This window comes from Sciurus vulgaris, assembly GCF_902686455.1.
Source record: "Sciurus vulgaris genome assembly, chromosome: 2".
NCBI lineage: Eukaryota > Metazoa > Chordata > Mammalia > Rodentia > Sciuridae > Sciurus > Sciurus vulgaris.
The window spans coordinates 183,483,313-183,504,381 of record NC_136462.1 but is presented as its reverse complement, the minus strand read 5'-3'; the positions used below and the strand labels follow the sequence as shown (position 1 = coordinate 183,504,381).

General features: G+C 42.2%; 1 protein-coding gene across 1 annotated transcript in view; it reads right to left on the bottom strand.

Annotated features, from left to right (window-relative positions):
- The window catches only part of CTNNBL1 (catenin beta like 1), a 151,890-nt gene that overhangs the window by 76,152 nt on the left and 54,669 nt on the right, over positions 1–21,069 (bottom strand). Inside the window, exons 6-10 of the mRNA XM_079126989.1 lie at positions 17,276–17,369; positions 14,444–14,535; positions 6,520–6,592; positions 6,224–6,282; positions 4,719–4,867 (exon numbers count right to left, since the gene is read on the bottom strand). Of these exons, the coding sequence (XP_078983115.1) occupies positions 4,719–4,867; positions 6,224–6,282; positions 6,520–6,592; positions 14,444–14,535; positions 17,276–17,369 (467 nt within the window). The remainder of the gene's footprint in view (positions 1–4,718; positions 4,868–6,223; positions 6,283–6,519; positions 6,593–14,443; positions 14,536–17,275; positions 17,370–21,069) is intronic.

Genomic DNA, 21,069 nt, shown 5'->3' with positions numbered 1-21,069 from the left:
AGAGATGTACCATGCACATGGATTGGAAAACTCATTACAAAGATGTTCATTCTCCCTAAAATGACAGATTCAGTCCAATCCAATCAAAATTCCAACAGTAGACAGTCTGACTTTAAATTTTATAAGGAAAGGCAAAGGAACCATTTGAAAAAGACCAAGTCAGAGGACTTATTCTTCCTGGTATCAAGACTAAACTTTGAGTTTTATAGTCAGAATAATCAAGATAGGATGCTACTGGCAAAAAGACACAGAAATGAATGGAACAATACTAAAAGAACAGAAATAAACCCACACATATATGATAAATTGGCTTCTGACAAAAACTATAAAGACAACTTAAGGGAACATGGATAGCATTTGCAATAAGTGGTGCCAGAACCAGCTGTCTATACATGCAAAAATAAGTAATAAATAAAAACTAAGAACCTCATTTCATGCTTCACATCATACATAAAATTTAACTTAAAATGGACCAGAGATCTATAAATGTAAAACCAAAAACTGAAAACTTCTAAAAGAACATAGAAAACATTCTTAGATTATGGATTAGATAAAAATAATTTATGTATCATAAAAGAAAAGATGGATTAATTGGACTTCTAAGGAAAACTTTTGCTCTTTAAAAGATACTGCTAAGAAATGAGAAGGCATGCCACAGACTAGGAGGAAAATACTTCCAAAACATAGAGCTGACAAAGACTTGTATCTAGAACAAAGAATACTTAAAACTTAAGAAGATAACCCAAATAAAATAAGGACAAAGGGTTGAACAGATTTTTTAAAAAGATTTTATAAGAAAGGTCATTATGTACATGAGAAGTGCATAATTATCATTAGTCCTCAAGGAAATGCAAATGAAGACCTAATGACCCAAATTAAAGTCCAACAGCACTGCTGGTCAGAATATGAAGCAATTGTATGTAGTTCTTATTCTGCACTGATGGGAATATAAAATGGCAAAATCACTTTATAAAACAGCTTGACATTTTCTAACAATAAACATGCTTTTACTATATGACCCACCTATTCTACTCCTAGGTATCATCAGAGGAATGAAAGTATGTCTATCCCAAGACTTATGGCAGCTTTGTTCATCACGCAAAATACTGGAAACAACACAGATGTTCATCAAAGGGTAATAAAGAGAGATACTGGAATGTAGAGATTGCTGGACCTACTGCTAAGCACGAAAAGACTCAAAATGAATGAATCTACAAAACAGTCTATGAGGAAAATAAGCTAGAGAAAAAAACATCCCCCGTGATTCCACTTAAATGAAATTCCAGAATGACAGTGGTTGCCTGGGGCTGGGACGGATGGGTGGGAACGGATCACAGAAAGCGATCAAGGGGACCTTTGGGGGCAACTGGAACAATCGACATACGTATGCCACGTCCAATATGGTGCCAGGAGCCACGTGTAGTGACGGGACATCTGAAATGTAGCCAATACAAACGAGGAGATGACTATTAACGAAAATTTAAATAAACTTAACTTTAAAAGATAATATTTGATATGATTATAGGAAAATAGTTAAATATGGACAACTTGGGTATGAGAATCTACTTTTTTGAACTATACATTTTATGAAATCTAAGTATAAATTAAGTACTTTTATGAAAATTTAGCATCAGAATTTGGATATAAATGTAAACTATACACTAGATTTTGAAGACTTAGCAGGAGAAAAAGAATGTAAAATGGTCCCCTAGTAATTTTTTTAATGTTGATTGTATGTTGAAATAATTTTTGACGTGTTAAGTAAAACACATTATTAAACTTTCTTTTGCTTCTTTTAACCACTTTAATGTGGCAACTACAAAATGTGAGTCACATATCTAGCTCGCATCACATTTCCACTACACAGTACTCCTCTGTGTCTCCACTGTGGTATAGAGACAAAGGTGTACATCTGTTAGAATTAAAACTGTCAGCTTAAAATGGGTGCATGTGATGGCATATGAATTATGCCTCAATAAACTTGGCAGAAATATTAAATTGGTAGAGTATACGTGTTTTCTGTATGTGCATGTAAAGACTGCATGTGTGTATACATAACAATCTTGCTTGTGACCTTTCCTTGCCAACAATCAAGAAATAAAAAATTCACAGGTATACACATACAAAATTAACTGTTTCATTTAATAATTACCACATTAAATTATATTACAGTTATTTAATATCTGCTACCTTCACTATTCTCTGAGTTTCTTGAAGCCAAGAATCCTGTCTTGTTCATCTCTATATAAGCCTAACACTTAACACAGAAAGTTAACAGTACCTTATCAATATTTTAAAAGCAGCAGACTGTCTCATTTTATACTGCTCAATTTCCCTCAAATCTCTACAAACTTAGCAGATGAAAAAAAGTGAGTCAGAAAGGTTAAAGTAATTCACTAAACATCCAGAGGTAGTAAGCAAAGATCTGTGTCCCAAACTCACACTCACGTCAATTCTGAAGCACACTCCGCCACCCTCTACCATCCTGCTACCTCCAAGTGGGCAATGCACAACTGTCTGATAAATGACTGAATCAAAGTAAAATTTTCTATTTAGGGGCAGTGGAACCACAGAAAATTTCCTGACCTTCTAACATTACAGCTTCTTAGTCTTGGATGAGCTCCCTCTAGACACAGCAACTTGGCTGCTCTCACTAGACAAGGAAGGGTAAGTACAGTAGGAAAAAAACTTCTCCCTCTCAATTAAACTTTCCAGTTGGAATTCTGAAGAAGAAAAACAATGCAGAACAAAGAGCATTTCAAAGAGACAAAAGGAAATGCTGAATCTGCTAATACAGCTAACTAATGCAAAAGGAGGATCTAATTGCAACTTCAGCATTCAAAAATGAAAAGTGAGGTGAGATCCTCGAGAGGTACAGTTTCTATGTCTTTTGGATTCTTCTTTAATTAGCCTCCCAGAATCTCAGCATTCCTGTTTGAATAATCTATATTTCTGGTTATTTATTCAACTCCCCACTGCTATGCATTACCAAGCCATATGCTACAGAAATACATCACTTCATATTTGCACTCAACCATCCAAAGACACTGGCAGTTCAGACCTTTAAGAAGCTTAAGGGAAAGTCCCTGCAGAGTGTAGTTTTAAGGTTAGAAGACCCAAAAAGCCAAAAGCATCTTCTATATATGCTATTTGCTTGAGAGAAGGTGGGTCATTTCAACAAAAAGACAGGCAATTAGAAGGGTAAAGCAGGTAAACAAACATAAGAGTCAAGAGAGCAAAGCTAGGAAAAATCAGCAGAACAGTAAAGTAATTTCCCATACTCCTGTCAGCACTTTGAAAAAGAATTCATTTTTAAAAGCTTTTCTTGAAGGAAGATTTTCAATCAATTCAAGGTCTGGAATGTGCTGGGCAAAAGAATTCCTGCAAACCTTCACAAGTCTTTTAAAGAGAAGAAATTTTAGAAATACATATCTCAATAATCATAAAATAATTTTAAAAACAAAATGGTCATTGCCAAGTTTGTTATGATGGCAAACCTCAAATCACCCACAGAATACAAACTCCCCTAGAGTCCATTATATAGTTATTGAACTCTAATGAAGATTATGTCACGGTATGGGGGATAGCAGCTTGTCTGTAAGAAACGCTATATGAAATTCTGGGTGTGGCAGGCCTAAAACATCAAAACTAAGAAAAAACAGCAGAAGAAAATATATACCCAAAGACAGTCTGTGTACAGGTGGCAGAACTGTCTTTTCAGCTTCTGGAAGCAGAAATTCTGACCTTTTTATTTCTGTGTAAGCCTGACCCTTAACATAGTACTTTATCAATGTTTTAATACCAAGTTTGCATGTCTATTATCTAAGTTATATTTAATATATATCATTAATAAAATATATATATCAAACTTTAAAAAAAATTTCAACAAGATTTTCACTGTATATAAACGGAAGTTTCAGGATGGCAGACTCTGGCTCAGTTTATAAAGAATAATCCTACAATGATTAGAGAGCACTCAATCATCCAGACATGCTTCAGTGTCTCTCAGCTTAAGAAACTGTCCCTGACCCCGAACCACATTCCTCTTACTGCCATCCCTTACCCTGCCACATCCTCTGTTCTCAGTTCTCCTTCCTAGATAGAGATCTCGAAAAGAATTGTCAATATAAATGATGTTCCTCTTTTGCTTCCAACTTTGGGAAATTACTAAGAAACTAGCATGATGTCCACTTTAAGGAATTTGAGCATACATAATAAGATATACAAGGAAAGTATTACAAACAAAAATTCTAGAGCTGTCCTACACATTTTCATATTTCTGTGCTTTGACATAGCACATGTGTAACTCATTATTGAATGTATAAATGAAAAATATGAATAACTTGCTGTCAATAACAAAAATAAAAACCAATATGGCATAGATATGTCTATGTGGGATATAAAGAAAATAGGACTAAGTTTAGAGATGAACGAAAGATAAGTTTAGAAGTTAATGCCTAGATTTTTCCAAAACCAACACATTAAGGGAAACAGCGAAAAATAAACCACCCTTCAATGCAGGGGTTATCTTACCACCTGACACAACAGGGCACCAAGAGACCAAAATCCACTCATTCACCCACTCCAACTTTTTACAGAAGAGCACGCGTGCATGCCCAAACACACACCCAACCTGAAGACCATTCTGTACAGATGGGAAACTTGAGGGAATGAAAAGACTACAAGGAGACGGGAGAGCTAGGAGATCAGAATCATACCGGAGCATGAGATTCATCAGCTGAAGGCCCTCGCCCTTCAGGAAACGTTCACGATTGGAACTGAGCATCAGGCAGGAACACAGTGAATCAAACAGATTCTCCATCATCTCCTGCTCCTCAGCTGTGCTGGGATTGTGTCTTTTAAACACCTGTCAAGCAAAGACAGCAGAAAGAGTCCTAAGAGAATGTCTTTTCATCAGACACCACCAACTTCCAAAGCCTGCCTCTGTCTGTCACAATAACCCCACACCTGAGGACACGAATTCACCAAACTAAATTTTCATCAGTTTCCATTTTGGAGAAACTAACCTTTCTGACTCATTAGTATTAAAATACATGGATGCCAGTTCATGCAAAAACACAACACTCTGTTGACCACTGGGTCTGTGAATGACTCAGTTCCAAGGGGGCAGATTTTTTTTTTTTTTTTAAAGAAAAGGAAAGAAAACAAAACCCCAAGACCCATTAACTAAAATAAAACAAACAACTTTGCTAGCTACCCCTGAGCCCTACAGTGGCACAACCCAACCACATAAAGATTTCCTCCCCTATAAAAAGGATGCAATTCAGTAGGGCAAATCTGGCTTAATGAAGGGAAGAGTTTCTTAACAGGACTACTGAGCTGCTTCACACATGAGCTGGGGGTCACGTCATGGGAAGGGCTTAAAGGAGTTTTGTCTTTGCCAGAGATGTAGGGCATGTTAAGAGGAAAGTCTTTTAGCAGTACATGCATACCCACACAGTCAACTACAAGATGATCAATAAGCTGGTAGGAAAGGGATTAACAGATTCACATTTGAAAGCTCTATTTTTGGGGTGGAGGCCAAGCCACTCAGGCTGCTGGCACCAAGATGGAAGCTGTATGCAAACTGACATCTCAGACACTCCCAACACTCTAAGATTTTATCCAAATGATCTATTTTCAGTCCTGTTTTTGGAATAACACAGATGAGATTTGTTAGAAGAAATCTTAACAGTACTTTCAGAATGCCAGCATAACATTTCAACTGGATTTACATTTCTTTCAGTGAGCAAATGGCAGCTTCTGATTTCTCATTCCAGGCTCCAGTGCCCCCATCATCCCCTGTGACCTCTTTCCCAGTGCACTGGAACTTATTCTCCTTATCTGTATCCTAAATGAATGTTTTAATGGCACACTGACAGGAGAGGGGGGAATAATCTTGGGAATGGTTCAAGGGAAAGTGATCTGATATGCTTGGCCCAAGAATGTACATGTAAGTAGGAAGCCCACCTCCTCTGGACTGGCAAGCTCATTATCAGAAGATGGGGAAAGGCTGGACCAAGATCCCAGCGATGTCTGGTCAGAAAGACCAGGGACCAAGAAAAGGAGGCAAACCATATGCCTGCACTGTAACCTCCAACCTGCCACCAGGTCCCACATGTTCTGAACCACGGCTTACTCCTTCCCACAATTTCTAGCTCCACCTCCATTTAAAGTAGGCCATGTGTCTTCATGGCAGACAGGAAGCATAAGAATTACTCACGGATAACTGCTGAAGAAGCACATCGATTCCATCCAGCTCCCCAAGCAATTCCCTGTTTTCTAAAAGGGGAAAAAAATAGAGGAAGAAAAAAAATGAAGCTAACTGTCAGATTTTACAGCCGTCTAACACTGATACATCAGCAAACAAAATCAATACAGCTTGACAGACTACAAAAGCTGCAGAGAGAGCGAGAGGGGAAGCGAGGGGATGCCAAAGGCAAGAGCGCTTGCTGTCATGATCTGAAACGCGCCTGGCTCCTATCCTAACAGAATATCAATACTGAGAGGGAGCCTCACCGTCGTTGTCCTGCAGCAATATGGCCAGCACTTCACTGCAGTACAGCTTGTTGGCATCGAAAGGCATCTTTGCCTGTGGGGAAATAGGAGAAATGAGAAAACCATTAAGGGGTCTTGCTTCCTTTCCCAGGACAAATTTTTCACAAGTTAGAGAGAAGTAGGAGTTAGGGAAAAGGCAGGCTAAGGGTAAAAAGTCTGCCTCACTCTCCAGAAACCAGACTCAAGTACTGCAGAGTACACGGCAGAGGGACCCAATGGCTCTCCCACCCTAATGAGCAGGCATGAAGGTCACCTCCTCTGTGAAGCCTTCCCAAACCCTTCATTTTGAGTCCAGAGACTGTATATGTTTAAGATAAACCTAATAAAGTATTGAACTTTTAAGACTAAAAGGCCATGAAGTGTCATTAACAAGTTTGAACCAGAAAACTAGGTTGTAAATTAGCTGATACATGATCAGATAAGTTGAAAAGAAAGCAATTTCTTGTTTAGATTAGCTGAATGTATTTATAACAAAGGAGATCCTTTTGGATTTTTTTAACGCTAAGAATTTAATTTGAAATCATAAACCTATCTTCTTGTATGCCATAATCTGCCTACTATTTAAAAAGGAAACCACATTAAATATGCAAAAATGTTTTAATATTTTAACACCCAAATTACTGCCCGCGATTCTTTCCCTGCTGTGTGCTCCGCTATTTGGAGATTCAGAGGGGACACATCAACCGCACTGACTGTCTTTCATGGCTGTCCACATGCTTGCTTCAGTAATAGTGAGAGTTAGATATCTCCCCATTAACAAGGCCCCTTGGATAAAGGTGCAGTGAGCTCGTTGATATGTTTTTATTTATGGTACCCATGATCCTTAAAACGCAACACATTAGGCAATGACTGTTCATCAGCAGCGGCTTTTGAAATGACAATTTCTGTATCCTGGCTTTTGAAATGACAATTTCTGTACCTGCAAAGGACAGAGGAAGTGTTTATCTTGGAGCTAACATTTCCAACACCTTCACACCACTTACAGTAATGTTTGGACGTTGGTTTTGTACTTAAGAAGGAAGAGTAGCGCCTAATCAAGCAACATCCAGCACCATTTCAGTTTTCTACGCACATCATCCTTGTCGAGCCTACGTGTACCCCACAGGGTTGCAAAAGGCTGACCAGGTCTGACCATCTTAAGTTAAAAGATCTATTACTGCAAAGTCTAAAATGTGCTGACTGGATGGTATGCTCCCTGGGCAAGCTTGAGGCCTTCTCTCAAGAAATTTGTATAACAGATGAGCTTAAATATAGTCCATGGTGTTTCTGTTTAAGAAAAATGTTTTATAACACTAAGGTGAAAAGCCAAGGAGTGAGAATCTCCATTAGAATCAAGAATTTGCTAACAAGATCACTCAAATTATATAAGTCCCCAGCACTGCTATTGTATTTCAACTGGTTTAGCCACCACAACTTCTCAAGGGCCAGTGCTCTTTCAAACAAGACCACTCAATGGGAAGAAGCCTGAAGACACCAGGCCACAACAGCAACAGCCTTGTTGGGTGCCAGTGCTTCTTATCCTCAATTTGACTTTATAAACTCCTATCTCTGAGTTAGAATGAAGTTCCTCTCTTCCTTTCAATAAATATTTATTGGGCACCTGCTGTATGCAAGGCACAGAGTTAAGCACAACTGCCAACAGATGTGGTGAAGCTTGCCCTCTGTTAGAGCATTTAAAAATATTACACTGAATTCAAATTAATTTTATTAAGTAGTACAGCCAAGTTCAAAAGAGAGAGCGAGAGATGGATCTGCTATACACCTGCATGCCATATCACAAGCATGCCACCATCTATATGCCACCGAGTCTGCAGTTCACAAACTGTGTGCTCAGGTAAATGGGGTGCCATGTTGAATTCACCTCAGGGTATTTTAAAATTTTCAAGAAAAACACGGTGACACATGATATCTCTTGAGCACTACACCACCTACTAGCATGAGGTACATGGTCTTATGACATTGTACCTTGATGGAGCTAGATTTTGGAAGTTGATAACAAAATATGAAAACCAGTGTGGAACAGGACCAAGGGTGGTGGTTTTCAATCTGACACCAACATCTGAAAGGCTGTGTAGTACCCAGAAGGCACATATTTAGCTATGAGCAACACTGGCAACTAAGAATGAAATAAACTTTTCTTTCAATTTATGTGTGTTCTTTTTTCAAATAGCTACTAAACTATTAGGTTACACATATATTTTAAATTATTTGGAGCTAACTACTTAATAAACAGAACTGCTAGGTATTTTTTGGCATGGGGGGACTGTAAAAACAAAATTACTGAGACACGTAAAGCACCACGAGTGGGAATCTATGACCCAAGGAACATTTATTAGTCTGTTTCCTCATCTGCAAAATGGAAATTAAAAATAACATTTCTTTACGAGAATTTCTATAAGTATTAAGATAAAAGATGAAAGATTTAACAGATAGTATATACTGTAAGTTTTTCCAATGACTGGAATCAAAAATACTCAAGTTAGAATCTCAGCTCTAATGGTTATCTGTCATGTGATCTTAGCCAAATGGCCCTGCCTCTCTAACCTCATTTCTCTTGAGTTAGAATATCTTCCTCATGAGGTGGCTGCATTAAATGAAATGGCACATACATAAGAGGCACACAAGAGTCGAGATGCCCTCTACTGAGGATTCCTCATTCCCCAGGACACCTCCAGCTCCAGTCTGTGTTGTCTGATAGTATAAGGAGTTCCAATTGACTCAAAATGAAATCTTAAAAACCAAAAACTTTCATCACCATTTTTCTTTTTCTTCTTCTTTTTTTTTTTTTTTTTTGGTACTAGGGATTGAACCCAGGGGCACTTAATCACTGAGACACATCCCTAGCCCTTTTTATTTTTTTAATTTGGAGATAGGGACTTGCTAAGTTGCTTAGGGCCTTGCTAAGTAGCTGAGGCTGGCTTCAAATTCGCAATCCTCCTGTCTCAGCCTCCCAAGCTGTTGGAATTACAGGTGTGCGCTACCATGCCTGGTTTATCACTTTTTTCTTATGATACAAGCCCTCTGATTGAAAAATTGGCATGAAAAGAAACCTAATCAGGAAAACAAAATGATTAGGCTCCACAATTCCCAACACTGAGCCCTGCAATGCTTCAGAACCTGAGCATGGTGCCAGCTGGGAAGCTGCCTGTCAAGTGGAAGCCACTCCAGAGACACCAACTGACCACACCAGGCCCAGCTCTCACTGGCTCTCCCATCTACTTCCATGAGGTTGGGTGAGGCATTGCCCTTCTTTGGGTTTCTTTCTTATCTGTAAACTGGGGACAGCTGCATGCACTTGGCAGCGCTATTTGTGAGGAATAGAAATATGTATGTCAAGATCCAGAAAAACATTGTGCACGCAGAGGGCAGTTAATATGTGAAACTCACTATCATATGGCAAAAACTTCTAGTGATGGTGAGGATAATAACCACATGGTTTAATCTAGTAGAAAGAAATAAAAGAATCCTGGCCAGCCAAGAAGGAAGGTGTCTACCCTTTCTTCATGTCTAGTCATGAACTTATCAAGAAAATTTTATTTCTGTTTAAATCTCAGCCAGATATTACACAATACCAAACTGCCAAATTACAAGGGCATTTCATCAGAATCAGGAAAAAGGAGAATGCATTTAGCAGGTACAGTCTCTTGGTTTTTGCAAAGCTAACCAGTGGGACTTGGAGCATGGAGGGCTCTCTTTTTCCAGGAGCCTGGTGATCCTAAATCTTTCAGCTATCAGAGTAATTACTGAATCAAGCACAGGTCTGTACTCAGCATGTACTAGCCTTGAATAAAATTAAACTTCACCTTTTTGGGAGCTGCTGCTTTTTTGGAAAGTACAAAACAATTATGCTACCACCTGCAGCCAGAAGCTGTAGGTTATATTTGCCACTCACCTCTGGTACTTGGAACACGTAGGGCAAGTTCAAACATATCTACAGCCCTGTACAACTGCTGAAGCAGATTGGTCCCTGCAAAATCACAGCCTCTGGTCATCAGGGGCAAAAGACTTCTGCATCAACCAGTTGTACGTGTAGTATAACCTAGCTGGGTCTCAAGTCATCAACGCACATGCTGAACATACAGCTGTTTCTGGAGCATGACTTAACTGGGAAACGAATTAGGAATCTTAATTTTGTTTCTTTAAAAAAGAAAAAAAAAAAAAAAAACCTTCTGGGTGGCGCTACTTCCAATGGCACATACTACCCTACTAAGTTTGTATTCCCCATTTTAAAAAGTGATGTATGATGCAGTGTCTCTCCCACTAGTTATCTGCTTCCTGCTAATCCATTTAATGCAATCATTTGCAATGGGTTTTATCCTCATTAGAACAAATTAGTGAGGTTTCATTTGGTGGATGAAAAAATCCATGAATATCTCTATATACTGGTAGCTAAGCTACCAGTACAAAAAGGAGAAATCCAAGACTAAAATGTCTGTCATCAATGTGTCACTCACTTAAGAATTACTCAAGGATTACTGAATAATATGGGATGATCAAAGAACAGGGTTTTTATCCAGCAATCTAGACATAAGCACTCTAGAACCTTGGCTCTCATGCTTTAGCTCACATCCCCACTGCCAGGAGGGCTTGGTAAAATATGAGATGCTGGGCTCCACCCCCAGCCTTGAAGATGTAGGTTCTGGGCGAGGACTCAAGAATCTGCATGTTGAACAAGCTGCCAGGTGATACTGAGGCTCCTGACTGGAAACCTTGTTTTGAGACTATCTGGGAGGAGACAGAGACCCAGACCTTCACATGGAATTCATGGATATTTGGCAGGAAGAAAATTAGCACATAACATGAAATTTTGCCAGGTGAAGCAAGCATCTCCGCTTTACAGCGTGGAGACGCTCCACGAGGGTGAGCCACAGTCACGGGTACACAAGGGAACCCAGACCTGAAAACTTCCACCTGAACACCATTAGGGAAAAAATGAAGAGGCTGGTTTTCAGAAAAGAGGGCTGTGCGGGCTAGGGGCAAAGCCGTACTACGGAAAGGAGGCATGGAGGAAATTCTGGAGGCAGGGGCTTCAGTCCCAGCTCTGTCTCTAGAGCTGAGGTCTGGATTGGGGCAAGGCACTTAATATCTATAGGTCTTAATTCTGAATTTTTAAATATACAACATATAAATCTCCTTTCTGTTCTAAAGAGAAAGAAGGCTCCATGGAAGGGTAGGGATTTAAGCAGCCTCATGCAGGCTGTGTATATTCTAGAAATACAGAAGGAAGAAAGGCATCATGCCTGGTGGAGCCTGGAGCATGAGCAAAGCCAGACAGAGGTCAAAACACTTTGATCTCTGCAGGGCAGGGAATAGGTAAGTTATCTAATGGGTTACAAAGGCCTGTTTTCAAAATCAAAAAAGGAAAAGGTTATACTGGGTCAGGTTAAGGGGCCTTAAAAGTAGGCAGGGAAGGTGGGCTCTGGGGTAGAGGCATGAGTGCCGCTGCAGGGAAGTTCTGTTACAGCGATGGCAACTGTAAATGGAGTTTCACATCAGTCTGCAGAATAAGGATGGGTAAGTAGAGGGTTACATTTCTAGAGACCAGTAGTTCTTAGTGAGGTGGGTGCATAAGAAACACACAGAGCGCCTCTTCTAACTACACCAACGCAGACCGAAATAGCAGGTGGGGGATGGAATTCAAAAACATGCACTAATGATTTTAACACAGTCAACAGCTGCAACACACGGCTATCTAGATCTTCACAATTCAATTGCATTGTCACATGTGGTCTTCAGTATACCCGGTGAGACAGGTTCTCAAAAGAGAAAACGGACTAGATAAGTGAAAGGACCATGGCCACAGTCATGAGGCTAATGAGGGAAGTCCAGGTCTAGGTCCAGCACCCGCTCTGGTTCACCTGATGCTGATGCTGGAGACGATTATAACAAGCAGTGTCCCCAAGTATGAAAAAATGTAAAAGCAAGACACTGCCTTTAAAGACAGGCCTTCTTGTTGGCCTCATCCTTAAGCAAGACTTTCTTTCATTAATGTTCTGGGCAACACAGGGTTTTTCTAAGAAAATGTGTTTACTAGTAATATAACCGAATAGCATTTTGATGTTTAAATACCCTGAAACCTTGAAGAACTGTTTTAGAGACAGCAATGTGGCTATGTATGCCCTGAGGAATACACAAACACTGTGTCCATGAGGCATGAGTCAACAGCTTGTTCAAGTATCAACTGGGCCTCTTTATTACTGTCACAGGGTAAAGAAAGCCAAGCTAAACATCGGAGAAAAATTTGTCCTGACTTCAGAGTGACAAAAACAACTGGATTATTTAGCACGTTTTAAGGCTGGGGCCACAACCCATGGCTGCTACTTCAACAACTCAGGTGAGAGCTATCCATCCCTTAACTTGGTTTCTGCTTCCTTCTTCCCCAAATCCTCACTCCCAAAATGTCTCGAGGAGTTAGAGAATAAAAACACACTGAATGCTGAGAAAAGAAGAAACAGAGTGTAGGGAGATGTGAAAGGAATTCATCCCCATCAATTCCATGAACTGAATAAGTGCAGTTCAGGAACCAAAGGAAGTCCAGACTAAGAGAAGATGTCTGTGCATGAATTAGCCACTCACTGAATGCAGGACTGAAAGGAAATGGGAGTGGGGTTGGGGGGGTTCAGTGCACTGCACCCACACCCACTGGGGTGAGAGCTAGGCTAGCTGAGTATCCTCGAGTCCACATGTCACATAGTAAGTCTCTGTTACTGAGGTCGCAGGAACCAATGGTTCAATAAGAAGGGCTGGGGAAGGCCTAGACTGCCTGAGAGGAAGGGAATCATAGTCACACGCTACCCTGGCAGAACCTTCTTCCTTGGCCCTGCCAAGGTAGTGGAAGATACACCTGAGCTGGTACACCCAGTCTTTTTGGATCTCTACAGCACTGAATCACAGCAAGGCCAGGACCACTTTCACTCTTGCTACAACTAAGCACTTCCTTCTCACCAAAAAGTCGGAATCCTTGCCTGCAGTTGTACATGGCAGTTCCAAACTGCTACCAACACACCTGTGGTCAAGGTGAGTCTGGAAGAAAACCTTTGTCTCCTCATTTACTGTATGGACAGTTTTGATGGCTAAAAAGATAGTCAAGACTATGCTGAGAAGGAAAGAGAATGAATAATCCAACCACAATGTGGATAAAGGATATAAATATGAAGTTAAATGAGATGAATACAAATGTCTGATACACACTACACAAAGCCAATACTTGACTTGATTTTACAGTTCAAAATTAAAATAAAAATACCAATTTTCACTCATCTGATTAACAAAACCATACGTTTGATAATACGCAGGGTTTTAGAGGTAGCTGGAATAGACATTTTCAAATGAGTGGGGCAGGCTTATAGGGAACAATTTTGCAATACCTCCAAAAATGTTAATGTGCTTACTCTTGGGCTCAATTCCACTCTAGGAATTTATTACCCAGATAAGTTGAGGCAAGTGTGTAAGAAAACAATGTGTGTGTGTGTATGAGGAATCTCACCGCATCACTGTTTATCAACCAGGGAATAGCGAAATTAACCTTGGTCCATCGGTACAATGGAATACCAGGCAACCACTAGCTTGGTGAAAAAATAATTCACATTAAGAAACATTATAGAATTCTATTTGTGAACCACACATGAACTCTCTTCTATATATGCACAGGAAATTTCTGGAAAAACAGATATGTTGTTAACAGCGGCTGCCTCTGGGAAATGGAACTGGAAGGGATCTTTTTTTAAAAAAAGAAGAGGATAAGCAAAGATAGGGGTAAGAGGCACTAGAAGCTTCCTAAACTAGATCCTAAGGCTTGGGGAAGATAATCTGTATCAACAACTGGCATCAGCCATGCCCAGAGCAAAGAGGGGCTCGAGCAGCAGCAGCACCAAGCCACACTCACCTTCAGCCTCTTCAGGAGCCACTGCAGAAGCCCCTGCTGGGCAGCCTCCGTGCACATCTCGGGCCGGAACTCAGCCATGTTTTCCACAATAGCTGAAGGGAGACAGACACCAGTCACTGGGGAGGGCAACTGTTTCCATCTGCAACAAGCTCACTTCCCATGACAGACATTTTATTCCCCTTCACACTTCCCTGTACTCCTCCCAGCCAGATGCTGTGTTGTCATTTTTAGATTAACTAGGGAGATGCCGTGGGTCTTTCTTCAAGTTACATTACAAGCAAAAGCCACAGCTGAAAATGATGGAATTCACAACAGGCACGAGGGATGGGTGCTCTACACCAACCGGGACCAACACTGCAGCGGAGCAGGGACGGCCTCTCTGCTGCTGGTGTGCTGGAGTCCAGAGCCCTGCAACAGCAGAGGCAGAGGGCTACTCTCAGGGAAGAATCAGGGGTGGGGATTCAGAGTCTCTTCCTTTCGGGATTCAATTATTTCCAGTTCTCTTTCCCTGCATCATAGAAACAAGGATGTTAAAAAAGGCAAGCGTGATGTTCTTAACGGAACAGAATAACGGGCACAGAGGGGAAAGGCTGTGCAGGCAGGTGGCTTCCAGGTACTGGGAAGCAGATGAGTGGTCGTACTCCTCCTCCACTGCCAAAGCGTTCATTAACAGAAAGATTAAAATGAGGAGGAAAAACAAAAGGTATTGTATGACTATGATAACAAAAGGCAGGGATATTTTTAAAAATCTCACCTATAGTCCTTAAATACATCAAATGTTTTCCTTCCCTTCCCTTCAGGTTCCTTTTGCTTCATACCTTAGAGTATTTTACTATCACAAAGCAGATGCCCAGAACACACTGGGTGTGAAGTTTGAAGAAGAAAGGACTAAAGAACTCCCCACAGCCCTATCTTCTTGCTTACTCCCCTGCCCAGGTTGGCCTCACCAACAGCAAGTGAAGACAGGCCCAGGCAGCTCCCTGGGGGAGCGGAAACACAAAACTGTGGGCGCAGAGTAGCACTGAGGGTCCTGAGAGATGAAGGTCGTTAGAATACCCTCGATTACTTTTTCGCATTTTCTAAGAAAACCAACTCATTTGTTTTAGTCTCCTGACTTTATCTTGCTCTTAGACTACAGATAGTTTCCTGTTGCCCACTGGGACAAACACCCGAACTTCTTGGCATGGTTTACAAGGTCTCCCACAACCTGGGCAAAAACGGCTCCTCCAGTCCCCTCTCCCACCTCCCACTGCCAAGTGCATATCTAATCTCTCCCAAAGCCCATGCCCATTCATGAATGCCCATTCCCCTACTCAGAGGCCCTGCCCACTTCTCTTCTTATTCAGCCCCAGATGTCATCTGCTCCTATGGGGCAATGTGGAGACCCTTCCTTGTGGTGCCGAGTCTTTTCTCTGGTTCCCATTATACCATTTCTCATCTGGGATCATCTTTCCTGTCAGTTCACCTCTTCAGGAGTAGAGTCATGCCTAACCCATCATAACCTACCCCGGGGCCTAGCACGGTGCCTAATGAACATCAGGCACCCAGGACAGGAGACAGGGATGGATCTCCCAGCTCTGGGCAGATACCCAAACTGAAACAAGACAGATCTTTGCAGACTGCCAGGCTGGGGGCCTTTTCCATTACACCAGCCCCTTTTTATTAACAGTTGACTTTTCTTTTGATAAGATTTTTTTTGGTGTTGGGGGGTACCAGAGATTGAGCTCAGGGGCACTCAACCACTGAGTCACATCCCAGTCCTTTTTTGTATTTTATTTAGAGACAGGGCCTCATTGAGTTGCTTAGCACCTTGCTGTTGCCGAGGCTGGTTTTGAACTCGAGATCCTCCTGCCTCAGCCTCCTGAGCCACTGGGATCACAGGCATGTGTGCAACCATGCCTGGCGTGATAAGCTTTTGGTTCTGCAAAATCCCGCCCTAGGATGAAAGATGGCGATGCCCCTTCTGGCTCTGGACTAGCACTTGTTCTCTCTTCTCTTACTCCCTGGGTGCCCATCTTCCCCCTGCTTTATGATAATCATCACTGATGAAAGTCTAGAACTACAAGAGAACTGTGGCCAACACAAAGGAGCAGAGAGAGAATCTAATCTCATCAAAACTTTTGCTTCCACTGGGCCTCACCCACAACTCAAGCTCTGCTTAGATATGTCACCTCTGGTCCTACACGGCAGCAACCATTGATGAAGAGGACGGCCCAAAGGCACACTTTTAAATAGGCTATTTGTTTGGCAACTTTGCAAAAGGAAGGACTGGGAGATCTGAGGAGGGGAAGGAAGAGAAGAAATACTGCAGACGAATCCACTTAAATGTTCATCCGATACAGGAGCAGCCAAGTTAGTAGCAGTATTTCAACCCAGAGTTTACAAAGCAATCTATATTTAAGATGAGGAATAAACACTGTTTTTCAAAGAAAACGTCCTTCTAACGGCACACAGCTGGCCAAAAGTTTCTAGTTCCACTGAAGGAGAGTGATTAGATAAACTAACATGAAAAAATGACTTAAAATTTTTAAATGTATACTTTTCCAAGGGCGGGGGTGGGATTCTGAATAGATTTCATCCTCAGTTTTGGAGGAAAAAGCCTGCTGACAGAGCCAGAGCTCTCATCTCAGAACGCACAGAACTACTCAGTGGATTTCTGCTTTCATTACCTGCAAGCCAAACCCAAACTGCAGTTATATGAAATGTACACACAAGTCTTCATTTCGGAAAAGGCAGTTTAGGGAAAGCAGGGAAGAAAACACTCCCATGTTGACTGCATTCTGAGGGAGGAGGGGCAAGGAGCACGGGACGCACAGGTGCCCTCCAGCTCACCCAGGGTGTTGTGGACGCCATCCGCCTCCTCTCTCACGGACTCATCCAGCCGCTCCAGATTCTGCACCAGCAGCGCTACCACCTGCCCATCCACCTGCAGGAACAGGGAAGCAAAGGGAGAGAGGGACACGTGTCACAAATAGGCCCCCAGGAGTCCCCCGCCTCACGCTGTGCTAACCCACCCCTTCCTGTGAGCCCTAAAGTGCCCCAAGGCAAGGAAAGGGCAGTGTCCTTATCTCTCACTTGGGACGGGGAGGTTGGGGGGAAGGACCTGAGGTTGAAGGAAACAGAGTGAAAGTCAAGGTTACAAAGGCAGTGTGTGACCAAGCGCTGGTACGTGAACCCAGACCTCTGACACCAAGCCAGGTGCTCCTTTCTCCTCCTCACAAGAGGGCCCGCTGGAGCCAGGCTGGTGGCTCATTCAAGCCAAACGCATTCCTGGACCACAGTGCCAGAGCTGTGCAGTCAGCAGGTTTACTAGTCACATTTACGCTGACTTCAAAATTTAGGGTTAAACTCAAAACATTCCAACTTTCCATGCCAAGCTTTTATGAAAGACTTTCTAGTCCCTTCTTAAAAATAAGAATATTTATGGCAAAATGTGTGGTATTTTAACTACATTTAAAGGACAAAAATGCTACTGTGCTTCTCCTATTTAATCTGATTCACACATTTGGAGATAAACAGGAAACCTGTAGTAGCTATGTGGCACAACCCATGCACAAGAGGCTGGGGACTTCACCAGGGCCACATGGCTACAGAGCAGTGGCAGCAGAAGCACAAACCAGTTTCCCTTCTGCTTGGGAGAAGCAGCACTCTTCCCACCCTGTGCACCTCCTGCCCACAATCTGGACTCTGGGCAGCCCTTGGGGGCCCCAAGCCAGGTCAGGGAGGGACAGGGAAGAAACACCTAATTTTCTGTCATCAAGAAGTGATTATCCACCTGGTGACAGTTCCAAGTGGGCAGTCATGAAGACACCACCTGCTGCATACTTGTTGTGTACCCTCATTCCCAGAGCCTCAGTTTCCTCACTCAGGAAATTGGGACGAGCTACATAGATCAGATGAAAATACGACAGGCCTTACTCTGGGTTAGGTTCAAGGCAGCAGCTCAGAAACTCAAGCAGAGTGTGAATCTAGCCCTTCCCCTGTCCTGAGACCTGATTATTCACTGCTCACATTCCCACTGGCTAAGATAAAGCCAAGTTCCTCAAAGGCAGGTTCCTCACCTCATTCATCTTGGTACACCCTTCAAGGTACGACCCATCCTTAGCCATTGCAGACACCCCGTAAACGTCACTGCGAAATGGCTGATGGAGCACCTCATTTGTGCACTGACACGGGCTCACAGGTACTGCTCCACGTAGCCTCATGAAATCCTCACAGCTTTTACAGGTAAGAGAGCAAAAGCTCAGAGAGGTTAATTAGCCTGGCCCAAAGTTACACCAGGCAGCGATGACCAGCTCTGAAGACCATTTTTTCCTATTATAGCCTATTACTTTGGTGAGGAGAGAGAAGGAAATGGTCTTGTTCAACTGATGCTTCCGGAGCACTTATGTGGAAGACAGGCATTCCACAGACCTGGTCCAAACCCAGACTGCGGAAGGAAGCAACGGCAAGAGGGACAGTCGTGGACATGAGGCCTCTCCGCTCTCTCTGGGTGAGACTCAAGGGAAACATCTGAAATCACTGACCAATTCACACTACCTGAATTATGAGCAAGTTACTTTCCTAGGCTCTCTTTGTGCCTGGTGGGAGCACCAGTAGGGGAGCCTCCTGGAGGGGATGCTGATGCCAGAGCTGAGGGCGCCCACACGCAGGAAAGAGCTGTTTCTCCTCTCGTACCAGGAGACACAATCTTGCTCTCAAATCTCACAGCCAGCAAAAGCTTCACCTAAGAAATCCACTGTAATGTTTTTCTTAATTAATTGGACAATTTGGGTATGTGAGAGAAAACAAAAAAACATCTGGGGGAAGAGTATGAACCATGTCACAGTTTGTTTTTCCCTAAATCACCCTGATTGACTTATAATCTCTCTGAATCCTAAAGCAGCAGACACTGCAACTCCGCTGTGTATCAAACTGCCTGTCAGTTCTGCAAACTGCTTCACCAGCGTCAACTACTTATTGCTGCTTTATCTGCATTATTTCCCCTTTTCCTTGATTCTTAGTTATGCTTCCCATCTCTGCTGTCTGCAAAGTGGCGGGGACAGTGGCAGTGAGCGACGTGCTCAAATCCTAGAGCTGAATGGCTATGGATAATGGGCGTCTGGCTGGAGGAAAATCTTTTTTCTTGTTACGGAAATCTAACTTCTAACAGGCAGTCTTTTTAAGCTTGCAAAGTGTGAAACTTTATGTTTAGTTGGGTTAAATGCAATTTTATCTGATTGCAGAAGGGCCAAAAGCAGTCAAAATACATTTAGCTCAGAAAACCCTTGGAAAAGTATTTATATTATGTATGGCTCTAGATATCACCTAGTAAAAAGTACAAATTAGCATTCTGTCCTACTCTCGCTAAACCCTTGGGTCTACCTTCAATTTTCTGGACCTGTGACGAAGTCTGAAACTAAAAACAAATCCTGCTCAGGGATTAAAGCATCAGCCAGAGCAGCCTGGCCTTGGAAATCAGGACTGTCCTCGCCTGTCGTTTTCTGATAAGTCACTGGGTATTTCTGCTCGTCAGCAGGTCTCCCAGACAACATTCCAGAAGGTCTCACTCACACAAAGTTCAAGGGCATGATCAGGCATCCTTTTCCACTTCATCAAACAGGATGGATATAAGAGAAGAGGAGAAAATAGAGAGAGAGGCAGATGAGAGGGTTTGAAGGAGGATTCTTTTTCTGTCTGGTACAATCTGCCAAAAAGCTTTCCCCAGAGTTAGACTGGAGTTTTTCCACCTACCAGGAATTTCAGAAATTTCATATTTATAAAACAACAATAAATATAAAACTCCACAACCACTGGATCTTGATCAAACAAGTTTTAAGGATACACATGGTAATATGGTTGTAATGCAAAACTCAGGCCTGTTGTAATATAATTAATTATAGTTTACCTTCCATTCTTGTTCCTTGGATTCACTATCTGCACAGCTGCCAGAGTGGTCTTTTGAAGTGTTTGGTCAGACTGTGTTACCATCCTGTGCACACTGGCCATCACCAGAGATAATGTCTACGGCAGCCAGGTGGCCTGGCCCTAGCCTTCCCCCGCTAGCCTGGCTGTACCCACCAGGATGGCCGTTTCTCTGTTCCTTCACTTTGTCAAGCTCATTTTCATCTCAGTCTCTGCCCTTGTCCCACCTTGCTCTAGATCATTCTGAATGGCTGGTTTCTTCTTGTCACCCAGAATCCAGGACTTACCTGAGAACTCAATCTGACTTCCTGCCACTTGATATCACATCACTCTATTTTAATTCCCTGTGTAATAGAGAATCACTCTGATAGTTTTCTTGTTCATTTATTTACTGTTTTTCCCTACCCTAGAATATAATCTCCACCAAAGCAGAGACTCTTTCAGTCTTACAACTCCACATCCAAGTGCCTAGTAGCAGAACATGCTGAGCACTCAGTAAGCACTGAGTGAATGAAGGAACAAGTGAGTTTTGCTCATGAACAAACAAAGATGAAGGCAAGAACATTAATAGAAATAGGAAGGAACAGGATCCAGAAATGTACAGTGAGTACCCCTAAAGCAACATGAGACCTGCTAAGCTCAGTCTCACCTGGGCAGCCCCACCACAAAGCCCCAACACCAAGTCCCAGTCAAACCAATCTGGAGCTCCAAGTTCAACACTT